The sequence below is a fragment of the Borostomias antarcticus genome (genome assembly GCF_949987555.1).
Source record: "Borostomias antarcticus genome assembly, chromosome: 17".
In the NCBI taxonomy this organism is placed as follows: domain Eukaryota; kingdom Metazoa; phylum Chordata; class Actinopteri; order Stomiiformes; family Stomiidae; genus Borostomias; species Borostomias antarcticus.
In genome coordinates this window covers 24561591-24580125 of record NC_140250.1, presented here as the reverse complement: position 1 = coordinate 24580125, position 18535 = coordinate 24561591, and the positions used below count along the sequence as shown (strand labels likewise).

Here is an 18535-nt window from a genome sequence, read left to right as displayed (position 1 = left end):
ATATTGATGGAGCTTGGTAGGAGTGTTTCTATGAACTGTGTATGTATGATGAGTGCACAGTATGATAGAGATTAATAAATGTATAGTTTGGGGTTGTTGGCCTCTCTTTTATTCCCGTCTCTGTCCCTGCCACAGAGGACAGTGTCTTTCTGTTCGGTTATACATTATTCTCAATGTTTCAAACTGATCAATAATGGGTAAGGGGTGTATTTGGGGTGGGCTGATATCTATTAAGTTGATGTAATTTTGATCAATCAAAATAATGATAAACTGTAAAGCTGCCATTTTGCCATGGGTATTGTATTGACACACTGCATATGTAATGAACATGTTATGTTGCATTTAAATGTATTATCTGGAGCTACATACAAGGTAAAGTATGACTCACAGATGATAGATGATCATAGATGATAATGTACAGTATGATATTGTCATTGTGCTCTTTTATGACTGTAAATTCACATTTGCCATTTTACTGCCCTCCTCTCCTCGTTTGTTCATCTCTCTCTCTCTCTCTCTCTCGCTCTCTCTCTGTGTCCCTCCATTCTCTTTCTCTCCGTCTGTGTGTGTGTGGTTTTGAACCTTTCCCAGGATAAGCTGTGTCTGCCCCACCACATCCTAGAGGAGAAGGGCCTGGTCAAGGTGAGCGTTACTGTCCAGGCGCTGGTGGACGAAACTTCGACCAAGCAGACTCTGTTCACCTGAGGACCTGAGGACCGACCGCTGCACCACAAACAGATACACCCCACCCCAGCCAGATACACACCACCCCAGCCAGATACACCCCACCCCAGCCAGATACACCCCACCCCCCAGCCAGATACACCCCACCCCAGCCAGATACACCCCACCCCAGCCAGATACACACCACCCCACAGCCAGATACACACCACCCCAGCCAGATACACCCCACCCCACAGCCAGATACACCCCACCCCAGCCAGATACACACCACCCCACAGCCAGATACACCCCACCCCAGCCAGGCCTCTGCGTGCTCAGAGTTAATAAACCCAGTTGCTATTGCACCTCCTGAAATGGCCGTTAGGGGGTATTTAATAGGGACTGTATTTCTCAGGCTTCATTTCGATATAAATACAAATAATGGGATGTCCTTGAAACAGTGGGCCAAACTAATATTCTATTGGGATATCCATGCGTTTTTCTTCACGGTTATGAAGATGTGTGGGTTTGTTCTGGGAATATTCAGCTAACCTGGACATACTGTAACTGGGATTTGAACGCTAAACTGCAGTGTGTACAGTAGCCTATATCTGACATGCATGTTGCCAACCCCTCATTAAAGGTCCCCTATTATGAAAAACTCCCTTTTCAGTGCTTGTGCACATCCGGGTCTCTGATGGGCCTACTGACGCACATCCGGGTCTGATGGGCCTACTGACGCACATCCGGGTCTGATGGGCCTACTGACGCACATCCGGGTCTCTGATGGGCCTACTGACGCACATCCGGGTCTCTGATGGGCCTACTGACGCACAAACTGAAATAAGACCCAGTCAGTTTTTTGTGGTCAGACAAATTCCAAAAACGTGATTCAACAAGCCATTCAGATTTGCATCCCTTTCTGACGTCAGAAGGCTCGCACTAGAATTATACCAACCTCCATCTGAAGTTAAAAGAATTTGTCAGTTAATTATTCACAAACGTCCTGCTGCATTTGCATTAATTAATCTGGAGGCGTGGCCAGATTGAGGGTGGAGAGCAGATGAATATTAGCATTAAAGCTACAGGCAGAAACGGCCTGTCCAGAACAGGACTGTAACAGAGGGGTATAGAGACGTGCTAGAATGCTTAATCTGAGTATTTTCAGACAAAAAAATATTCAGACGTGTTTTGGGGTCCCCAGAGACTTATATTAACTTGTTGAAAGGGAGCATAATAGGGTACCTTTAAAATAGGCCAATTATAACCCACAGTAATCTGAGGGAAACACACTACCAAGTACAGTCTTAAGTAGTGGACTACTTAGTCTGCTACAGCTTCCATATTTAAATGTATTTATAATACAAATAGCTAAGTGGTTCAGTTGTACTGTATACATTGCAAATAAACCCCACAGTCATTTTTTTCTTTAATATATATTTTAGATTTAGTTTTGTTTAAGGTATGAGGCAAGAGTTTATATGGAAATCTTCAAATGTCACTCACCACGTGTGTGCTGTTCTTGTGTTGAGGTGACGTTCTTGCGTTTCTAAATTGGGAGAGGCTGTGAGCATGTGACTCAGGGGGGGGTGGGCTTCATGGTGTTGCCTGCTATTTCTGTATTATTACTCGTAACATTTTGTGTGTGTGGGTTTGTTTGAGACAAAGACAGATTGAAGACCTGAACAAGAAAAGGGAGACGATGAGGGTTTTGACATCCCTGTGACCTTAGATTGAGGTTTGTGGTGATGCGACTAGCAAGCTAAAAGTTAAAATGATGCATTCACTGATAGAGACACTGATATAACTATATTTTTTGGAGCGCACAATATCATACTACACAAACTAGAGAACACTCTGTATGCCAGATGTGAGTGTTGGCAAGAGAGAGAGAATGTGTGTGTGTGTGTGCGTGAGCACTTTCTAATGTTCAGATATGAATATTAACATAGCTTGGTATCCAAAGCTTAAGCCACTTAAAGATTCAGCAGTAAAATTGAACCTGATCTTTCACTGGATAGATTTGACAGTTGCCAAAACAACTTTTGTTTTCCCCCCCTTGCAAGACAACAAAAGACTGTTGTAAATATTATTGGTACAGTAAAAAGCAATGATTTAAATGCTTTAGATACACGATAAACAGTCTGAGAGGTGGTTATTTGCAGTTGTACAGTACGTGACGATGGTTTGTGCAAGTTAAGTTTTGTATCAAGAAAGTATTTGTTAAAGGTTAAATGTCTGTGTGCTGTAACCACACACCACATTAACTATGTGTGATACGTGAATTTCAGATAACTCAGGCAGTTCACACTATTAAAACCAGGTTCCAGTGTAATCTTTTAGCTATAAATGGTATGTAGCCTAATAGTTGTGTAATTTTACCCCTACATTTGATCTAATATTTACACAGAATTACACTTGAGAATTTACAGCATTGAACAGCGTTTAGTATTCATCCAGAATGAATTGTCCATTCTCCATAACCACTGTGGTCAACGGTCTGTCTTGTCCTCTCAACTGACTAGAAACTACAGCTCACGTTTCTAACATGTCTTAATATGTCCTGTTGAACAGAACAGAGAGATGAAGATTGAAGGGAAATTTGATGTGGATGTTAACCTTAGTAGCAGGTGAAAGACAGTATTGTTACCAGGGACCTTTGGAGAGAATAAAACATTACATTTTTTCCTTCATTGATGATAGAAGCAAAGACATCAGTTAGCTTCAGTTTACCCTCAATTCTGAGTGGTTCAATCACAGTCCAAGAGGAGTAATGGCCGTGCCCATGGTCGACGGCAGAGGCAGTTGTCCTGAAACGATCTGCACTTTAAAGAAAAGTATTTATACTCTATTTGTTTTGGCAACTGACAAATCTCAGAGTTCTGTGTTAAATTGGTAATATGTGAATAGCATAATTTGAAATTAATTTGAACTGTATGTGAGGTTTTTGCCATAGTTAAAACTGTTGACTGATGAACTTTAAGCAGCATTGTTTTTCTACTTTACTTTTCTGTACTGTAAAAAGTCCTAAAAACTTGTACTCGCTTTTTTGTACTTTTATGATTGGGAAGTTTATTTTTATGTATGTTCATGTTTGTTGAAGTTCTGATGTATATTATACCTTTTTGTACCTCTTGTCATATTTGTTGTACAGCAATACAGATTTACATGCATGAAACACTCCCTTTATGTCGCCTTAACTGCTGTGAATACTGTACATATTTCTCAAATTTCAGTAAAGACCCCTATCGGAAAAATGGAAATTGTCATTGTTTGGTCAATGGTACACTCAGATCTTATTTTAAGTGGGTGAAATGTAGACCAACTGGCTAGTCCATACTTAAGAAAAGCTGATACCAATATCATACAGGTAACAGTATCATTAATGAAACGACAGTATGCACTAATTTGATTGTAAAAAGGACTTGGTCTAAAATAAAGACTTCATTCCCACGCATGACATACTAACAACCAATGTCTTTTATTTTGCAAAAATCCAGTGCGGACTGGCTCCTGGAGAATGATCTCTGCACCAACAGTTCTTGTTTGACACCAAACCAGTACAGTAACCACTTGAGTCAAGCCCAGCCTTCAAGCTGATGTTGGGCTGTTCCTATGTTGAATGGAGGTAAAAGGCACAGAAACACCTAGTGGAGAATCACGGCCCCGTGGTCATGGGCTTAAGCGTTCAGGTACTTGGCGTGGTGCTTGATGTGGTCGTTGATAAAGGAATAGATGAAGAAGTAGCTGTGATCATAACCCTGAAGAAGAAGAAAAAAAAAAAGAAACCTTGAATGAAATCCGCCATTACAATTTACAGCAATCACATACTTATCATAACTCGTCACTTATAGTTTAACAAGTACACACTTGCGCGTGACACTTTTATAACCAAATACTCTTAGTGAGAAATTGCCCCAAGTGCAGCCACCTAGCTAACCTGTTCCACATCCTGACTGTAACAACTGTCAAGGCAAAGTCTGTTTGAACATGGTTTTCCAATATCTGAGCCCCAATTCCTTGATGAGTTTCTGTTAGTTGCCATGTCTGGCCACAGGGCGGCGCCACCTACCGGCTGCAGCCTGAACACCACAGGGATCTTCTTCTCTGAGCAGGCGGCGATGAGGTTGTCGGGCAGGAGCTGGCTGGCCGTCAGGAACTGGTCGTCGCGGCCCTGGTCGATCAGGATGTCCAGCTGGGGGCCCGAGTAGGAGGCAGCCAACACGGTGGCATCGTACGCCTGGAGATGAGGAGGACAGGGCGGGGGAGGAGGTGAGGAGACAGGAGTGGAGGTGAGGGGACAGGAGTGGAGTGGAGGTGAGGGGACAGGGTGGAGTGGAGGTGAGGGGAAAGGAGTGGAGTGGAGGTGAGGGGACAGGGCGGAGTGGAGGTGAGGGGACAGGGCGGGGGAGGAGGTGAGGAGACAGGGTGGAGTGGAGGTGAGGGGACAGGAGTGGAGGTGAGGGGACAGGAGTGGAGGTGAGGGGGACAGGAGTGGAGGTGAGGGGACAGGAGTGGAGTGGAGGTGAGGGGACAGGACAGAGTGGAGGTGAGGGAGACAGGGTGGAGGTGAGGGGACAGGGTGGAGTGGAGGTGAGGGGGACAGGAGTGGAGTGGAGGTGAGGGGACAGGGTGGAGTGGAGGTGAGGGGACAGGGCAGAGTGGAGGTGAGGGGACAGGGCAGAGTGGAGGTGAGGGGACAGGGCAGAGTGGAGGTGAGGGGACAGGGTGGAGTGGAGGTGAGGGGACAGGGCAGAGTGGAGGTGAGGGGACAGGGCAGAGTGGAGGTGAGGGGACAGGGCAGAGTGGAGGTGAGGGGACAGGAGTGGAGTGGAGGTGAGGGGACAGGGCAGAGTGGAGGTGAGGGGACAGGGCAGAGTGGAGGTGAAGGGGACAGGGCAGAGTGGAGGTGAGGGGACAGGAGTGGAGTGGAGGTGAGGGGACAGGGTGGAGTGGAGGTGAGGGGACAGGGCAGAGTGGAGGTGAGGAGGGAGAAGGACATGGGGGTTGGAGTGGAGGTGAGGGCTGAGGTTATCCTCTTGCATCAGTAGTGGTAGGCTACTATCTTTAGATGGCTTATAAGTGATATTGTTCAAGGTAGTTAACAGATTAACCAATCGTCAGATTAGGCAAGGAAACCACAACCACTAAAACATGTACGCTTACTGAAGTGCATCAGATCAATAGTGACCTCAGGGCCAGAAGACTGATTCAGCATCAGGAAGCTACTAGTCAATGTTCTGATTTCACACAGTTATTTAACCAGGTCCAGTGCTTCAATGCACCTACCTCCCATGTGGATTTGTCAGGGCCCAGGTAGCCTGCGAAGGCCTTCTGACCCCAAGCGCACTGTATCGGGTTGCAGATCGGGGCGAACGCCGACACTGCCTGCACGAACAGGAAGGGAGTGCAAACATAATTCAGAAGTAAATTCAGAAGAGAAATGTTTCGTGACGGACATATGAGATACAATAAACCTCAAACAAAACCCATTTTTCCTCAGTGGTGGTTAAGAGTCCTCTAGACGTGCCTTGTATTTCCCAGGGTTCTTCAGGGCACAGATGAGCGCTCCGTGTCCACCCATGGAGTGGCCGGAGACGGACATCTTCTCTGGGTCAGCGGGGAAGTTGGCGTTGATCAGCTTTGGGAGCTGAGAGGCGGGTGGTGGACACATGGAGGGAGGGAGAGGAAGGGACAGAAAGAGAGAGTGGGTGGAGGTCAGAGACAGATGGTGGGGTAGAGAGAGAGGGATGGAGGGATATGATGAAAACAACAGGCAAACAAAGGACTTAACAAAAAGATCTGCCATGTGCTCAGGTTCTGTACCACAGGAAAACAAGAGATTCACACATCGTAAGAGATTCACACTACTACTACTACTACTACTACTACTACTACTACCACTACTACTACTACCACTACTACTACTACTACTACTACTACTACTACTACTACTGTCTCTGGACTCACACATCATAAGAGATTCATACTACTACTACTCTAGTATTACGACTACTACTCCTGTCTCTGGACTAGACACATCGTAAGAGATTCACACTACTACTACTACTACTACTCCTACTACACTACACTACTACTACTATCACTACTACTACTACTACTACTCCTACTACACTACACTACTACTACTATCACTACTACTACTACTACTACTACTCTACTACTACTGCACTACTACTACTACTACTACTACTACTACTACTACTACTATCACTACTACTACTACTCTACTATTACTACTACTACTGTCTCTGGATTCACACATCATAAGAGATTCATACTACTACTACTACTACTACTACTACTACTACTACTACTACTGCACTACTACTACTACTACTACTACTACAGTACTACTACTACTACTACTACTACTACTACTAGTAGTACTACTACCACTACTACTCTACTACTACTACTACCACTAATACTACTACTACTCTACTACTACTACTACCACTACTACTACCACTACTACTACTACTACTACTGTCTCTGGATTCACACATCATAAGAGATTCATACTACTACTACTACTACTACTACTGCACTACTACTACTACTACTACAGTACTACTACTACTACTACTACTACTACTAGTAGTACTACTACCACTACTACTCTACTACTACTACTACCACTAATACTACTACTACTACTACTACTCTACTACTACTACTACTACTACTACTACTACTACTACTACTACCACTACCACTACCACTACCACTACAACTACTACTACTACTACTACTACTACTACTACCACTACCACTACCACTACAACTACTACTACTACTACTATACTACTACTCTACTACTACTACTACTACTACTGTCTCTGGACTCACACCTCATCAGTGATGTAAGCGTTCATGCGGTAGTTGTAGCTTAGACTCACCTCGTCAGTGATGTAAGAGTACATGCGGTAGTTGGTCTTCCAGGGCTCCTGGGTGGTGTCGACATAGAAACCAGCCCCTGTGCCAAAATCCCAGCACTCATCTTCACCCTCGATGTTACACCCACCTGAGGAGCAAACGCAGGGTTAACAACTGTTAATGAGAGAGTAGGCGATGGCACGCAAGTGGGCGTGACTCTAAAATGTGTGTGTGCGTGTGTGTGTGTGCGTGTGTGTGTGTGTGTGTCCTACGTGGGCTGGTATCTGGGGCGACGATGATGATCCCGTGTTCAGAGGCTGCATGCTGACTGCCTGCCTTGGTGATGAAGTTCTGCTCTGTACAAGTCAACCCTGAAAAACACACATTCAAATCATGGCAAACTATAGTTCCAAGTGTATAATTATAGCAGGATTAATATGTATATTCACAACACACACTAACAAAATGCAATAAAAACACTAATACTGCATTATCATCATCAGGCTGGCTTTTAGTCCTGTCCTACACTAACACAGCTGATTCCACTAGCCTTCATTATTAGGTTAGCTGAATCAGGGGTGTCAATGCTGGACCGGAGCAAAAATCAGCACACCTTTTGGCTCCCCTCGAAGGACCAGTGTGTGTGACCACATTAACACATTTTAGTCATTGTAATACTGTTGGTGATCTACCTAGAATGTGCCAGCATGTTAACACAATCGCAAACATTCTTTTTTTAAGAACAGGTATTCAGTTCTGTTTATTGCATCCTAAATGTTGAGGAGGATTGTCCTGCCTCGTCAGCCTCGAGGCCTGTTTCAGTTACACAAAGTGTGTCATGAGTAGTGGCATGCCCCAGGCCGTCATTAACAGACTAACAGGCTTGGATGGGGCCAAGAAAACCAGCTTCAATATACGTTTATTATAAGTGGACCCAGTGGAATATGTTTTCCGGCATTCCTGCCGACGCCCCTGGCTATGCCATCCTAAGACCGCGGGCAATGTGTGAACTCACCAGAGAGCCAGTACATGACTGGACACTTCCCATTCTCGGCCTTTGGGGGGAGGTAGACGGCGAACTTCATTTTACACTTGAGCTCAGTGCTGTATTACACACACATACATGTAAATGACATGAGTGATTTCTTCAGGGCTTATTTGAATGTATAGCTGCATGTGTTCAAAGGCATTTGTTTGAAACCTCACCTGTCATGCTCAAAGACCTTCTGGTAGCCGCCAGAACACTTGTTGGATGAGACTTGAGTGAGGGCCATGATTCCGTTACTACTGTTGCACGAGGCAAAAGGTGTTACTGTATCGTTACATAATTGCAACCCCTGCAATATCAATCAATCAATCAATCAATCAATCAACCCCTGCAATATCAATCAATCAATCAATCAACCCCTGCAATATCAGTGAGAATCGATACATAGTAGCCTTACTAGATAAGCAAAGGCTCAGTTAAGCTAAGCTATTTAGTACTTAAGTCAATCAAGCTACTATGTAACTAGCTACAAAAGCTTGCTTCGGTAGCATACAAATAAAAATGAATAGTAGCGCTATATGAATTATTGAATTATATGAATAGCGTGCCGATAGCCAGTGGAGTCCAATTTGGACAAAGTGTGACAGCAGAGGGGGCCGTGCACAGCTGCGATTGTGTAGCAGATTTATGGATAACACTAGCTAAAAAGCTAACTACCCTCTCACCATATTTTCTAGCTGAGTAAGCAATAGGCAGCCTAACTACTGACCTTCCAGTAGTTATAGCTGCTTCCAATCATGCAAGTTCAAGAAAAGGAACGTGCCAGTGGTTATGTTGGCTTGTCTGCACTGACTGCTTGATAGCTGCTACTACGTCACGCTACTCTTTAACCTACCGACGACACCTTTGTATTTAGCATAAGGAAGCAGTATAATGTAAGACTTCAATGCACTCAACGTACCTTGTTTTAATCCGAAAGTTGATCCGAATATTTCACTTTGTCTCAAGCTAACTTCCCCGCAGCTAGCTGCTAGTAGGTGGCTGATCCAAGTCCAACGTGAGCGTCAACGTGAAACGTCATGAGGATCTAACCCAAGTGTGGAAAAAAACTTTGTAAGTGTGTGGCATTATTCAAACACAGGGTGGCGCTGTTGTTCCATAAAACGCAGCCTACTTTTGACCCGGGGTTCCGTCCAACTGATGCACGGACAGGTGGTTGACTACGACCTGGAACGTCGCTAAATATTGAACAGTAATTCGCTGTTTTGTTTTTGTATGACCTTTTCTCTCACCAAGCCTGCACTTGCCCGCCTGTTGTCTGTTTTCATTGCCTCTGTATCTACGTTTCATATTGGCCTAATCTCTCCTCTCATTCGGCCTTTTAAGTCATCAAATAATATACCTTTTCTGCATCTATAACCCCCCCCTCTCACACACACACACACACACACACGCACACACAGACACATCTATTTACTTCCTTGATTAAACCATGCAGCATTTTACACCACAAGTAACATTCCCTTCTGTAAATGCAGCACTTGAAAATAAGTAAGTGGTACCTCACATCCTTGAATGCAGTCTGACCTAGCAGCAGTTTAATAGCATATTGTGCGCGCCCCATCCGCAAACAAATTGAAACTCCTGGATACAACAAATAACAACGAGCTTGTCTGAGCAAGATGATTTCCTCACAAGAAGACTATTCAATCTCTCGTTCGGAAGTATATGCCTGTGTGATTTAAAATGTTAGGGTCTAATCAAAATGTAAATGACAGCCTGCTCTACGCACGTCTATTGAAAATGCTTTTCCATTTCCAAGCCCCTGCGTAGATGAGTGACAGATAATCGATCCATACCCTATAAAGATACCGCAAGGAGTCATTTGGACAGATTGTCTATCTTTCTATTTCCCTTGTTCATTGTTGACTGCTGGCATATTTGGTAGGCTATGTATTGGTACAGGTGGTGTAGGTGCACTGTCACGGTACTGAATGGCGGTTTCTTGGATGGAGATCTCAGATGATAGAGAATCTTCTTTTTTTTCAGCTTCGCTTCAAGCATTGCAGATGATGGGGAAGAAGGGGTGAGGAGTAGAGAGATGACAGGTGAAGAGAGGAAGACACGTTCTAATCTAAAAATTCCATTATTATTATTATTATTATATCATTGTAATTATTCCATGTTATTATAGTTGTCAGTGTAGGTATACAGGAGTAGAGACCACCCTTTCAATTTAAGTCAGGTCGAAGTCGGGAAGAGTCAATTCAAGCCAGCCTGACCTGGGCTGGGCTATTCTGGCCAAGCATCCTCCTTACACAAACTCAGTTTCTGGAACTGTGCTGTAAATGAGAGTGGGACAAATGTATGTGGGTCTTATGGCCACAGTATACCGATTCAGATAAGCACAACAGTGCAAGAAGGGAACAGAAGAGTTGGACCGTCCAAACATGCAAACATGATCATAGCTACGATGATAGCTTATGATGATCAAATTAACATATCAACAGTATATCAAGTTGTTCATTTTTACTGCAAACTAGTCAAGAGCTGGAGAAGTGTTGATTCACAGGTCTTCTTGGGTTAGTCTGGCCAAAACAAAATGGTGATGGTCATGGAAATGTTGTAGTCTGCTCCAAACCACTGGACATGAGTTATAGGAGAGAGAGAAAGGGCCATGGTTTTTAAATGAATGTGTTATTTTCTCCAGGATTTAGAGAGGCCTCAATACAAGAGTGGCTTCAAGTGTTGGGCTATCAAATCACCACCTGATAAACTAAACAATATAATCTAGCTGTAGACTTCAGCTTGAAGCCACCATAGCACTGGACTGTAGCAGTGAGCTACAATAGCCTAGAGAGCACGTTCAAGCCAGTTGAAAGAGGATTCTAGGTGAAAAGGTTCTATGGGAAATAACATGTCAAACCTATGCTGATAACTCACCATGTGGTTAGGTATAACCCATACCATACTGATAACTCACACCTCTACATACATTTAAGAGCCTAATTGGAATGTTCCGGGTGACTGAAGCTGCGAAAAGAAGGAGCACGGAGCTGAAGACAGCACTGCAAGATTTCTTCCAGCTCTATCACACACACACACATTCACACACACAGACACGCACACACACACTCACACATACACACACACACACACACACACTCACGAGCACGCACACAGACACACACAAAGTCACCAGTAACGTGTATGTGCAGAGCTAGCCAAAGTAAATGATTTATATCATATCAAGAGGCGCCTTATGTTTTATTAGATAAATATTGTGTTTATACTGGATATAATTTGTGTTTTTAAATGAAGAATGCATTATCTGTGTAAGTCCAAGCATGGATGTGTTAGCACGGCTTGCTTTCTGAATAGTATCCAGCATGGACTTGGGTGGAGGCTGAGAGGAAATCTCTTCTCTAACTGGCCATGTGAGGACATCTTAACCTATAAGCCCTTCACACAATCAAAGAGGAAATAATGTCATTTCTACTCCCCCAATGAACTCACAGACCAAATTACCAAACGGCTGGAACTGTGTGTGTGCGTGCGTGTGTGTGTGCGTGCGTGCGTGCGTGCGTGCGTGTGTGCGTGCAAACCGGCACCTCAGGACAGACTGTTATCTAGTACTACCTTTCCTATGACACACTCACACACATTTTAGAGTCAGAAATATTTGAGTAAACAAACTTGCAAGTCTGCCAACATTGAACGTTACATAACTGACATGTTTTTTTTTGTACAGTAGTCATTATAAGCTACTGTCCTGTCTCGTCCCTGCACCCTGTCCAATCTGACCTGTCTCATCCCTGCACCCTGTCCAATCTGTCCTGTCTCGTCCCTGCACCCTGTCCAATCTGACCTGTCTCGTCCCTGCACCCTGTCCAATCTGTCCTGTCTCATCCCTGCACCCTGTCCAATCTGTCCTGTCTCGTCCCTGCACCCTGTCCAATCTGTCCTGTCTCATCCCTGCCCCCTGTCCAATCTGACCTGTCTCGTCCCTGCACCCTGTCCAATCTGTCCTGTCTCATCCCTGCACCCTGTCCAATCTGTCCTGTCTCATCCTGCACCCTGTCCAATCTGTCCTGTCTCGTCCCTGCACCCTGTCCAATCTGTCCTGTCTCATCCCTGCACCCTGTCCAATCTGTCCTGTCTCGTCCCTGCACCCTGTCCAATCTGTCCTGTCTCATCCTGCACCCTGTCCAATCTGACCTGTCTCATCCCTGCACCCTGTCCAATCTGTCCTGTCTCGTCCCTGCACCCTGTCCAATCTGTCCTGTCTCGTCCCTGCACCCTGTCCAATCTGTCCTGTCTCGTCCCTGCACCCTGTCCAATCTGTCCTGTCTCATCCCTGCACCCTGTCCAATCTGTCCTGTCTCGTCCCTGCACGCTGTCCAATGTTGTCTCCGTGTTATGCACCATTGACCGAAACAAATTCCTAGTATGTTGTAAAACTACATACCTCAAAACTACATAAACGTGTCTGATTCTGAATTGTTTGTCATGTTTATGGCATGCTATGTTTGTAAATATCTTGATAGCTTAGCCTACGTTCAAGCACCACATACTAAAGTGATCTAATACCATTTTATGAGCTATTGCATATTGGGTGTTGGTGCTTATAGCAAGCATGGTTGTTATGCATCAAGAGAGGGAAGTGGCTGTGGAGAGAAGGAAGTGATCGGAATTGCTGCAGATACAGGTACTACATTACAATCATTTATCTGACACTTTTATCCAAAGCAACTTACAATAATTGCATTTTACTTCGGAAAAGCCAATGCACTACTACTTGCCAGAACACACAAGTGCATCTTCTTTCTAAAACAAGTGACTAAGAGCATAATCTAGTGCTGAAGGCAAAGTGCAAGAATAGCAGTCTAAAAATACAATAGGTGCTTAAGAGGGAGGATTGTGGTAGTACGTCTTGAAGAGGTGAGTTTTGAGCCTGTGGCGAAAGATGGGCAGTGACTTTGCTGTCCTGACTTCAGTGGGCAGTTCACTCCACCACTGTGGGGCCAGGACAGAGAAGAGCCATGACCAGGACAGAGAAGAGAGACCAGGACAGAGAAGAGCCCTGACCAGGACAGAGAAGAGAGACCAGGACAGAGAAGAGCCGTGACTCGACCACAGGGGCCTCGGAGTGATGGGGCAACCGTCTGTACTATACTATAAAAGTACTGTATCTGGACGGATGTTTAGAAATAGATTGGAAGGTCATGTTCAAGGGACAGTCATGTTCTTGTTGAGCTCGCAGTTTGGCCTTCGCTTGATCTTCTAATAAAACTTCTTAAGTTCTACAAAATAACGTTTTCTAACAAACTTAAATCACACGAGGCATGTGGCAGCCTCCATGTATGAATGTATCTATTATCTTCATGAGTGACAAACTGGCTGGGGTGTGAAATGATTTTTGTTGTGTCTTCCTAATTGCAGAGTAACTGCAGCTGTGCTCAATCAGGGGCCAATCAACCAATGTGGCTGGATGTACTGTAGTCCTAGGCAGGGTTGCCAAGTGGGGTTGCCAACAGCGACGTCTGATTGGTGGAGCTCGCACTGTTGCATTAGAGGATTGTGGGTAGTGTCATTTTTTTTCCATATGAGAGCAATAGTTTGAGGGGGACAGGATGAGGACAGAATTCAAATACTGTCAAAAACAGTGTGCACTATCTGGCACACCCCTGTTCCAACCATCTGTTTCCTACACATACATTAGAAATTGTATTTGAGATACTGTATAATTCTGATGAAAATGTCATTTGTCAGGCAGGAATAATTTTCAGTTCTATGTCTGTTAGTATTAACCTCTGTAATTAAAGGGCCCATCCAAAATTACTCTGGCCCATCCCAAATTACTCTGGCCCATCCAAAATTACTCTGGCCCATCCAAAATTACTCTGGCCCATCCAAAATTACTCTGGCACATCCAAAATTGAAATCCTGTTGCCGCGCCTGGGTCACACCAGCATCCCCACTGACAGCTTCTCATTCACCTGCTACTGTAGGGTTGGTACTGTCACTTGCACTTCCAGACAGTGGCTGTTGTGTATGATAGGTTCTAGAAGCAAGATAGTTAACTAACAAAGTTAACAAGTAGGCCTACCAAAACCAAACCAGAGATTTTGGTCTGGGAGCTGGGACTCAACCCTCCTCTCTGCTCAGGTTATAGCTCTCTCTCTCTCTCTCTCTTTCTCTCTCTCTCTCTCTCTCTCTCTCTCTTTCTCTCTCCCTCTCTCCCACTCACTCACTCACTCACTCACTCACTCACTCACTCCTCTCTCTCTCTCTTTCTCTCATTCACTCTACTCACTCACTAACCCTAACCTTAACCAGCTGTGGCATATCAACATAATTGCAGTTGGTAGTATATAGTTGATAGTATAATGTATGTACAGCAGTTGGTCGTATACTGTATGTAGTTGCTAGTATGCTGTAAAGTGGACTATCAAGTGTGACCTTATTATTTTGTCTATAGCACAACTTTCATATTTCTCTCACTTTGTATGGGTCCCCAATGTCTCACCTCTTTTCTCTGTCTAGTCTTTACCCTCTTCATCTTACTGTATGATAGTTTGACTAATAATACGTTTGATATTGAGATAGGAGCAGAAGGGCTCTTCCACATACTCTCCCTTATCTCCTCTGTCCCTAGCTCACTTTCTAATTAATCCCTCTTGTCCTCTGGCAAACTCCTAAAATAACTCCAGAGGGATTCTTTAATTAATCTGTCTGACCTATGCTGTATGAAACCCTTGAACGTTTATTCACCATAATAGTGTTGCCTCGGTGCCCCCGGCTGTCACCCTGGTGAAGAAGCCTCGGCAGAGGATGTACTTCCTGTGGCAGCTGAAGAAATTCAACCTGCCACCGAGCATGATGGTATAATTCTACACCTCCATCATTGAGTCCATCCTCACCTTCTCCATCACCACCTGGTTCACCGCCACTTCAGTCAAGGACAAGACTAATTTGCGGTGAGTGATACGTTCTGCGGAGAGGGTGATCGGCTGAGCCCTGCCCTCCTTCCAGGCCCTGCATGACTCCTGGGCGCTGAAACGGGCCAGAAATATCATAACCGACCCCTCCCACCCGGGCTATGACCTCTTCACACTGCTCCCCTCTGGCAGGAGGCTGCGGTCATTAAAGCTCAACGAGATAACTTTTTTATAGTTCAGTATTCACCTTTACTTGCTATAAGTTTATGAATAGGCCTTAGCAAGACCCCAAAAATCGTGACATGAGACTGCATGAGACCCTGTGAATTTATTATTTTAGAATTTCGGTGTACTGGCTAGTACACTGGCGGGAAATCTTGTGGTGGAAGCGGAAGTGACGCGTTTTGCGTGTCACAATATCAGGAAGACAACAAACACTTCGCCCCGCAAATTTATCTACATGCACATATAAGAAAGAAGACCGGTATTTACCTGCATTGGAGCCATCCTTCCAGAAAGTACATTGAAGTAGCTACAATCTTCCAATCCAGTCTGCTCCATGCACGTTTGTTATCATATTTTTTTCCCCATAATTACAGCGAGTGAGTGGGGAATTGTGGGAAGTGTGGTTCTTAAAACGCAGTGCCGATTTTATCACGAGGGACCGCTAAAGTGCCGAGATATCTCATGTAGCTTTAAAGACTAAAACTGTTCGACACAGGAACAGTTTTTTCCCCACGGCCATCAACCTTAGAGACATGGCTCCCCTCTGACTCTCTCCCCACTCCCTGCAACTTTTGCACAAAACTGACTTTACATTGACTCTTTGTAGTCCAATTGCACTACTACTCTTTGCACTATATTTCTATCACTGCACTTTACAAGCCCTGTCATGCACTGTCCTGTCCTGTCCTGTCCTGTCCTGTCCTGTCCTGTCCTGTCCTGTCCTGTCCTGTCCTGTCCTGTCCTGTCCTGTCCTGTCCTGTCCTGTCTTGTCCTGTCCTGTCCTGTCCTGTCCTGCCCTGCCCTGTCCTGTCCTGTCCTGCCCTGCCCTGTCCTGTCCTGCCCTGCCCTGCCCTGTCCTGTCCTTGCACCTGTCCATTGTTGTTTCGTTGTAAGCACCACCATGTCGGAAATAAATCCTATGTATGTAAAAGCACAATGGCAATAAACGTATTCTGATTCTGAATCTGATTCTGATTCATAGCGACCATGGGGAAGAATCAGGTTGCTCAGGTTTTCCATCTCAAAATCATAAAAGGTTTGGTGATGCAATTTGGTTTGAGAGGTCCCTAGGATAAGTACTATAGATTAATTTCTGTCTGCATTGTGGTTTATAATGAAGTAACTTGTATTCTTAGTCTGATATCAGACAGAATGATCAACTCCTTACACTCCGTTGAGAACTTGAGCTTCAAGAATCAGTCAACTTTGGAGTGGGCGGATTCAAACGTCTGGACTCAGGCTTTTGTATTCTTGCTCTTTATGAATAAGTTATAGAGATAGAGTCATGTTCTGAGGGTCACCCACAGAAATCGAGACAATGGAAAATGCATTCCATCTGATAGATAGATGAATGTGACTGGAATAGGGATTAAAGATTAGGGGTCAAAGGGAATACACACTGGCAGTTTCCCCTGAGGACAGAAAGAGTTGAGTTAGTGAGTTTGCATTTGTGTGTGTGTGTGTGTGTGTGTGTGTGTGTGTGTGTGTGTGTGTGTGTGTGTGTGTGTGTGTGTGTGTGTGTGAGTGTGTGTGTGTGTGTGTGTGTGTGTGTGTGTGGCCGCACTTGCTTTGGTTTTAAAAATCTTAAAGTCAAATTCCACACCTTAAAATTAAATACTTTTGAATTACAGCCTTCATCTCCATGTAAAGGTCCCTATGAGTATTGTGTAGCAGCCTGACAAAGTCTTGGTCCAGGACATGAGTTCTGGTTTGTGGAACAGCCAGGGAGGCTGCTGTCCCTGCTGGGGTATAAAAGGGACTGGTCTGTGGGTTGTTCTCTCTCCCTGTGCCTCGTTCCTCTTCCCTCCGTGTGTCTCTACCCCAGAGCAGTCTGCATGTCGTGTTTTATACATGTGTGTGTAACCCATGGATGTATTAATAGTGTAATCCCAAGACAGGAGGATCTGACTGCTGCGTTCTCATACTGAAAGCCTCTAAGTAATGATGATGTAATCCATAGCAAATCCACTATCAAATTCTAACCTCAAAAACAAGTCAGTGTGAATTCTGACACACCATCACACACACATCTTTAAACAAGACTCACTCTCGTGATTAAGGCTTCATCTCAATTTTACTTTGATCAAAAACAGAAAAATCATTCAATATGAGTCGACATTTAAGACGGAACTACATCAATGCCAAAAGAGACATCATTCAAAAACACCAAAATTCGCCGCCAGTTTTTAAGTGCGTCTCAGGTAACAGGTAACATTGACGTTTTCTCAGTGAACGAACCTAAGCGTCGTTGCAGCAAAATCACCGAAACGGCGTAAAAGTCATGATTGTTGGATCCTTGCAGTAAGATCGTAATGGTTCACCACGACAGGAAAGGGTTAACGTGTCACGCCAATCATCAGTACAACACTTAGTGCAAAGACTCTCATAACTTACCTTTTCAAATAACACACTCTCGCCCCCTGAGCTCAGCCTGGGCCCCCCCTCTATATATTAGTCTTCATTACATCCCATAATACACGTCTTGGTAACTGTGTAGCCTACCGTGTCAACCTAATGTCAAAAGATAGTTCTGTCTGTCATAACAAAACTAGAACGTACACTTATTTACGACTGTGTGCACAATCAATGTACTGTTACTGTACATACAAATATATATTTGTATAAGATATCTTCTCAAGTCCCATTGCAGTGACTGATTACTTAGCATTAGCATGAAGTCAATAACGGTTAAAAGCAAAATATTTGTGAGAGTCAGACTTTGGACTTTCAGTGTCTCCTGCCTGTCTTGCACTTTCCCTGGGATTCTGGAAATCCTCAACAGCCATTATGGGAGATTGAGTCCATACGGCATATAGGC

The 18535-nt window shown here is 44.4% G+C and overlaps 1 protein-coding gene across 3 annotated transcripts; it reads right to left on the bottom strand.

Moving 5' to 3' along the window:
• Positions 1–4125: 4125 nt before the first annotated feature.
• esd (esterase D/formylglutathione hydrolase) lies at positions 4126–9609 on the bottom strand. Of its 3 annotated transcripts, none has more exons than XM_084451806.1 (9): positions 9513–9609; positions 8770–8847; positions 8579–8667; positions 7836–7934; positions 7587–7711; positions 6190–6313; positions 5953–6047; positions 4736–4903; positions 4126–4424 (listed from the first exon to the last, which is right to left on the bottom strand). In XM_084451806.1, exons 2-9 carry the CDS (start codon positions 8835–8837, stop codon positions 4344–4346), a joined length of 849 nt encoding a protein of 282 aa, XP_084307932.1. In that variant the 5' UTR covers positions 8838–8847; positions 9513–9609; the 3' UTR covers positions 4126–4343. The 3 variants fall into 3 exon arrangements, with proteins under 3 accessions (XP_084307932.1, XP_084307930.1, XP_084307931.1); XM_084451804.1 differs by having other exon boundaries at positions 8770–8850; positions 9513–9608; XM_084451805.1 differs by having other exon boundaries at positions 8770–8900; positions 9513–9602.
• Positions 9610–18535: the final 8926 nt, after the last annotated feature.

Bases quoted from the DNA above. Each gene is read 5' to 3' on its own strand.
- esd (XM_084451806.1), bottom strand. From the start codon at position 8,837: ATGGCCCTCACTCAAGTCTCATCCAACAAGTGTTCTGGCGGCTACCAG. The intron at 8,668-8,769 runs GTGAGGTTTCAA...TGTGTAATACAG, and splicing joins AAGGTCTTTGAGCATGACAG to CACTGAGCTCAAGTGTAAAA. The intron at 7,712-7,835 runs GTAGGACACACA...TTTGCTCCTCAG, and splicing joins CGCCCCAGATACCAGCCCAC to GTGGGTGTAACATCGAGGGT.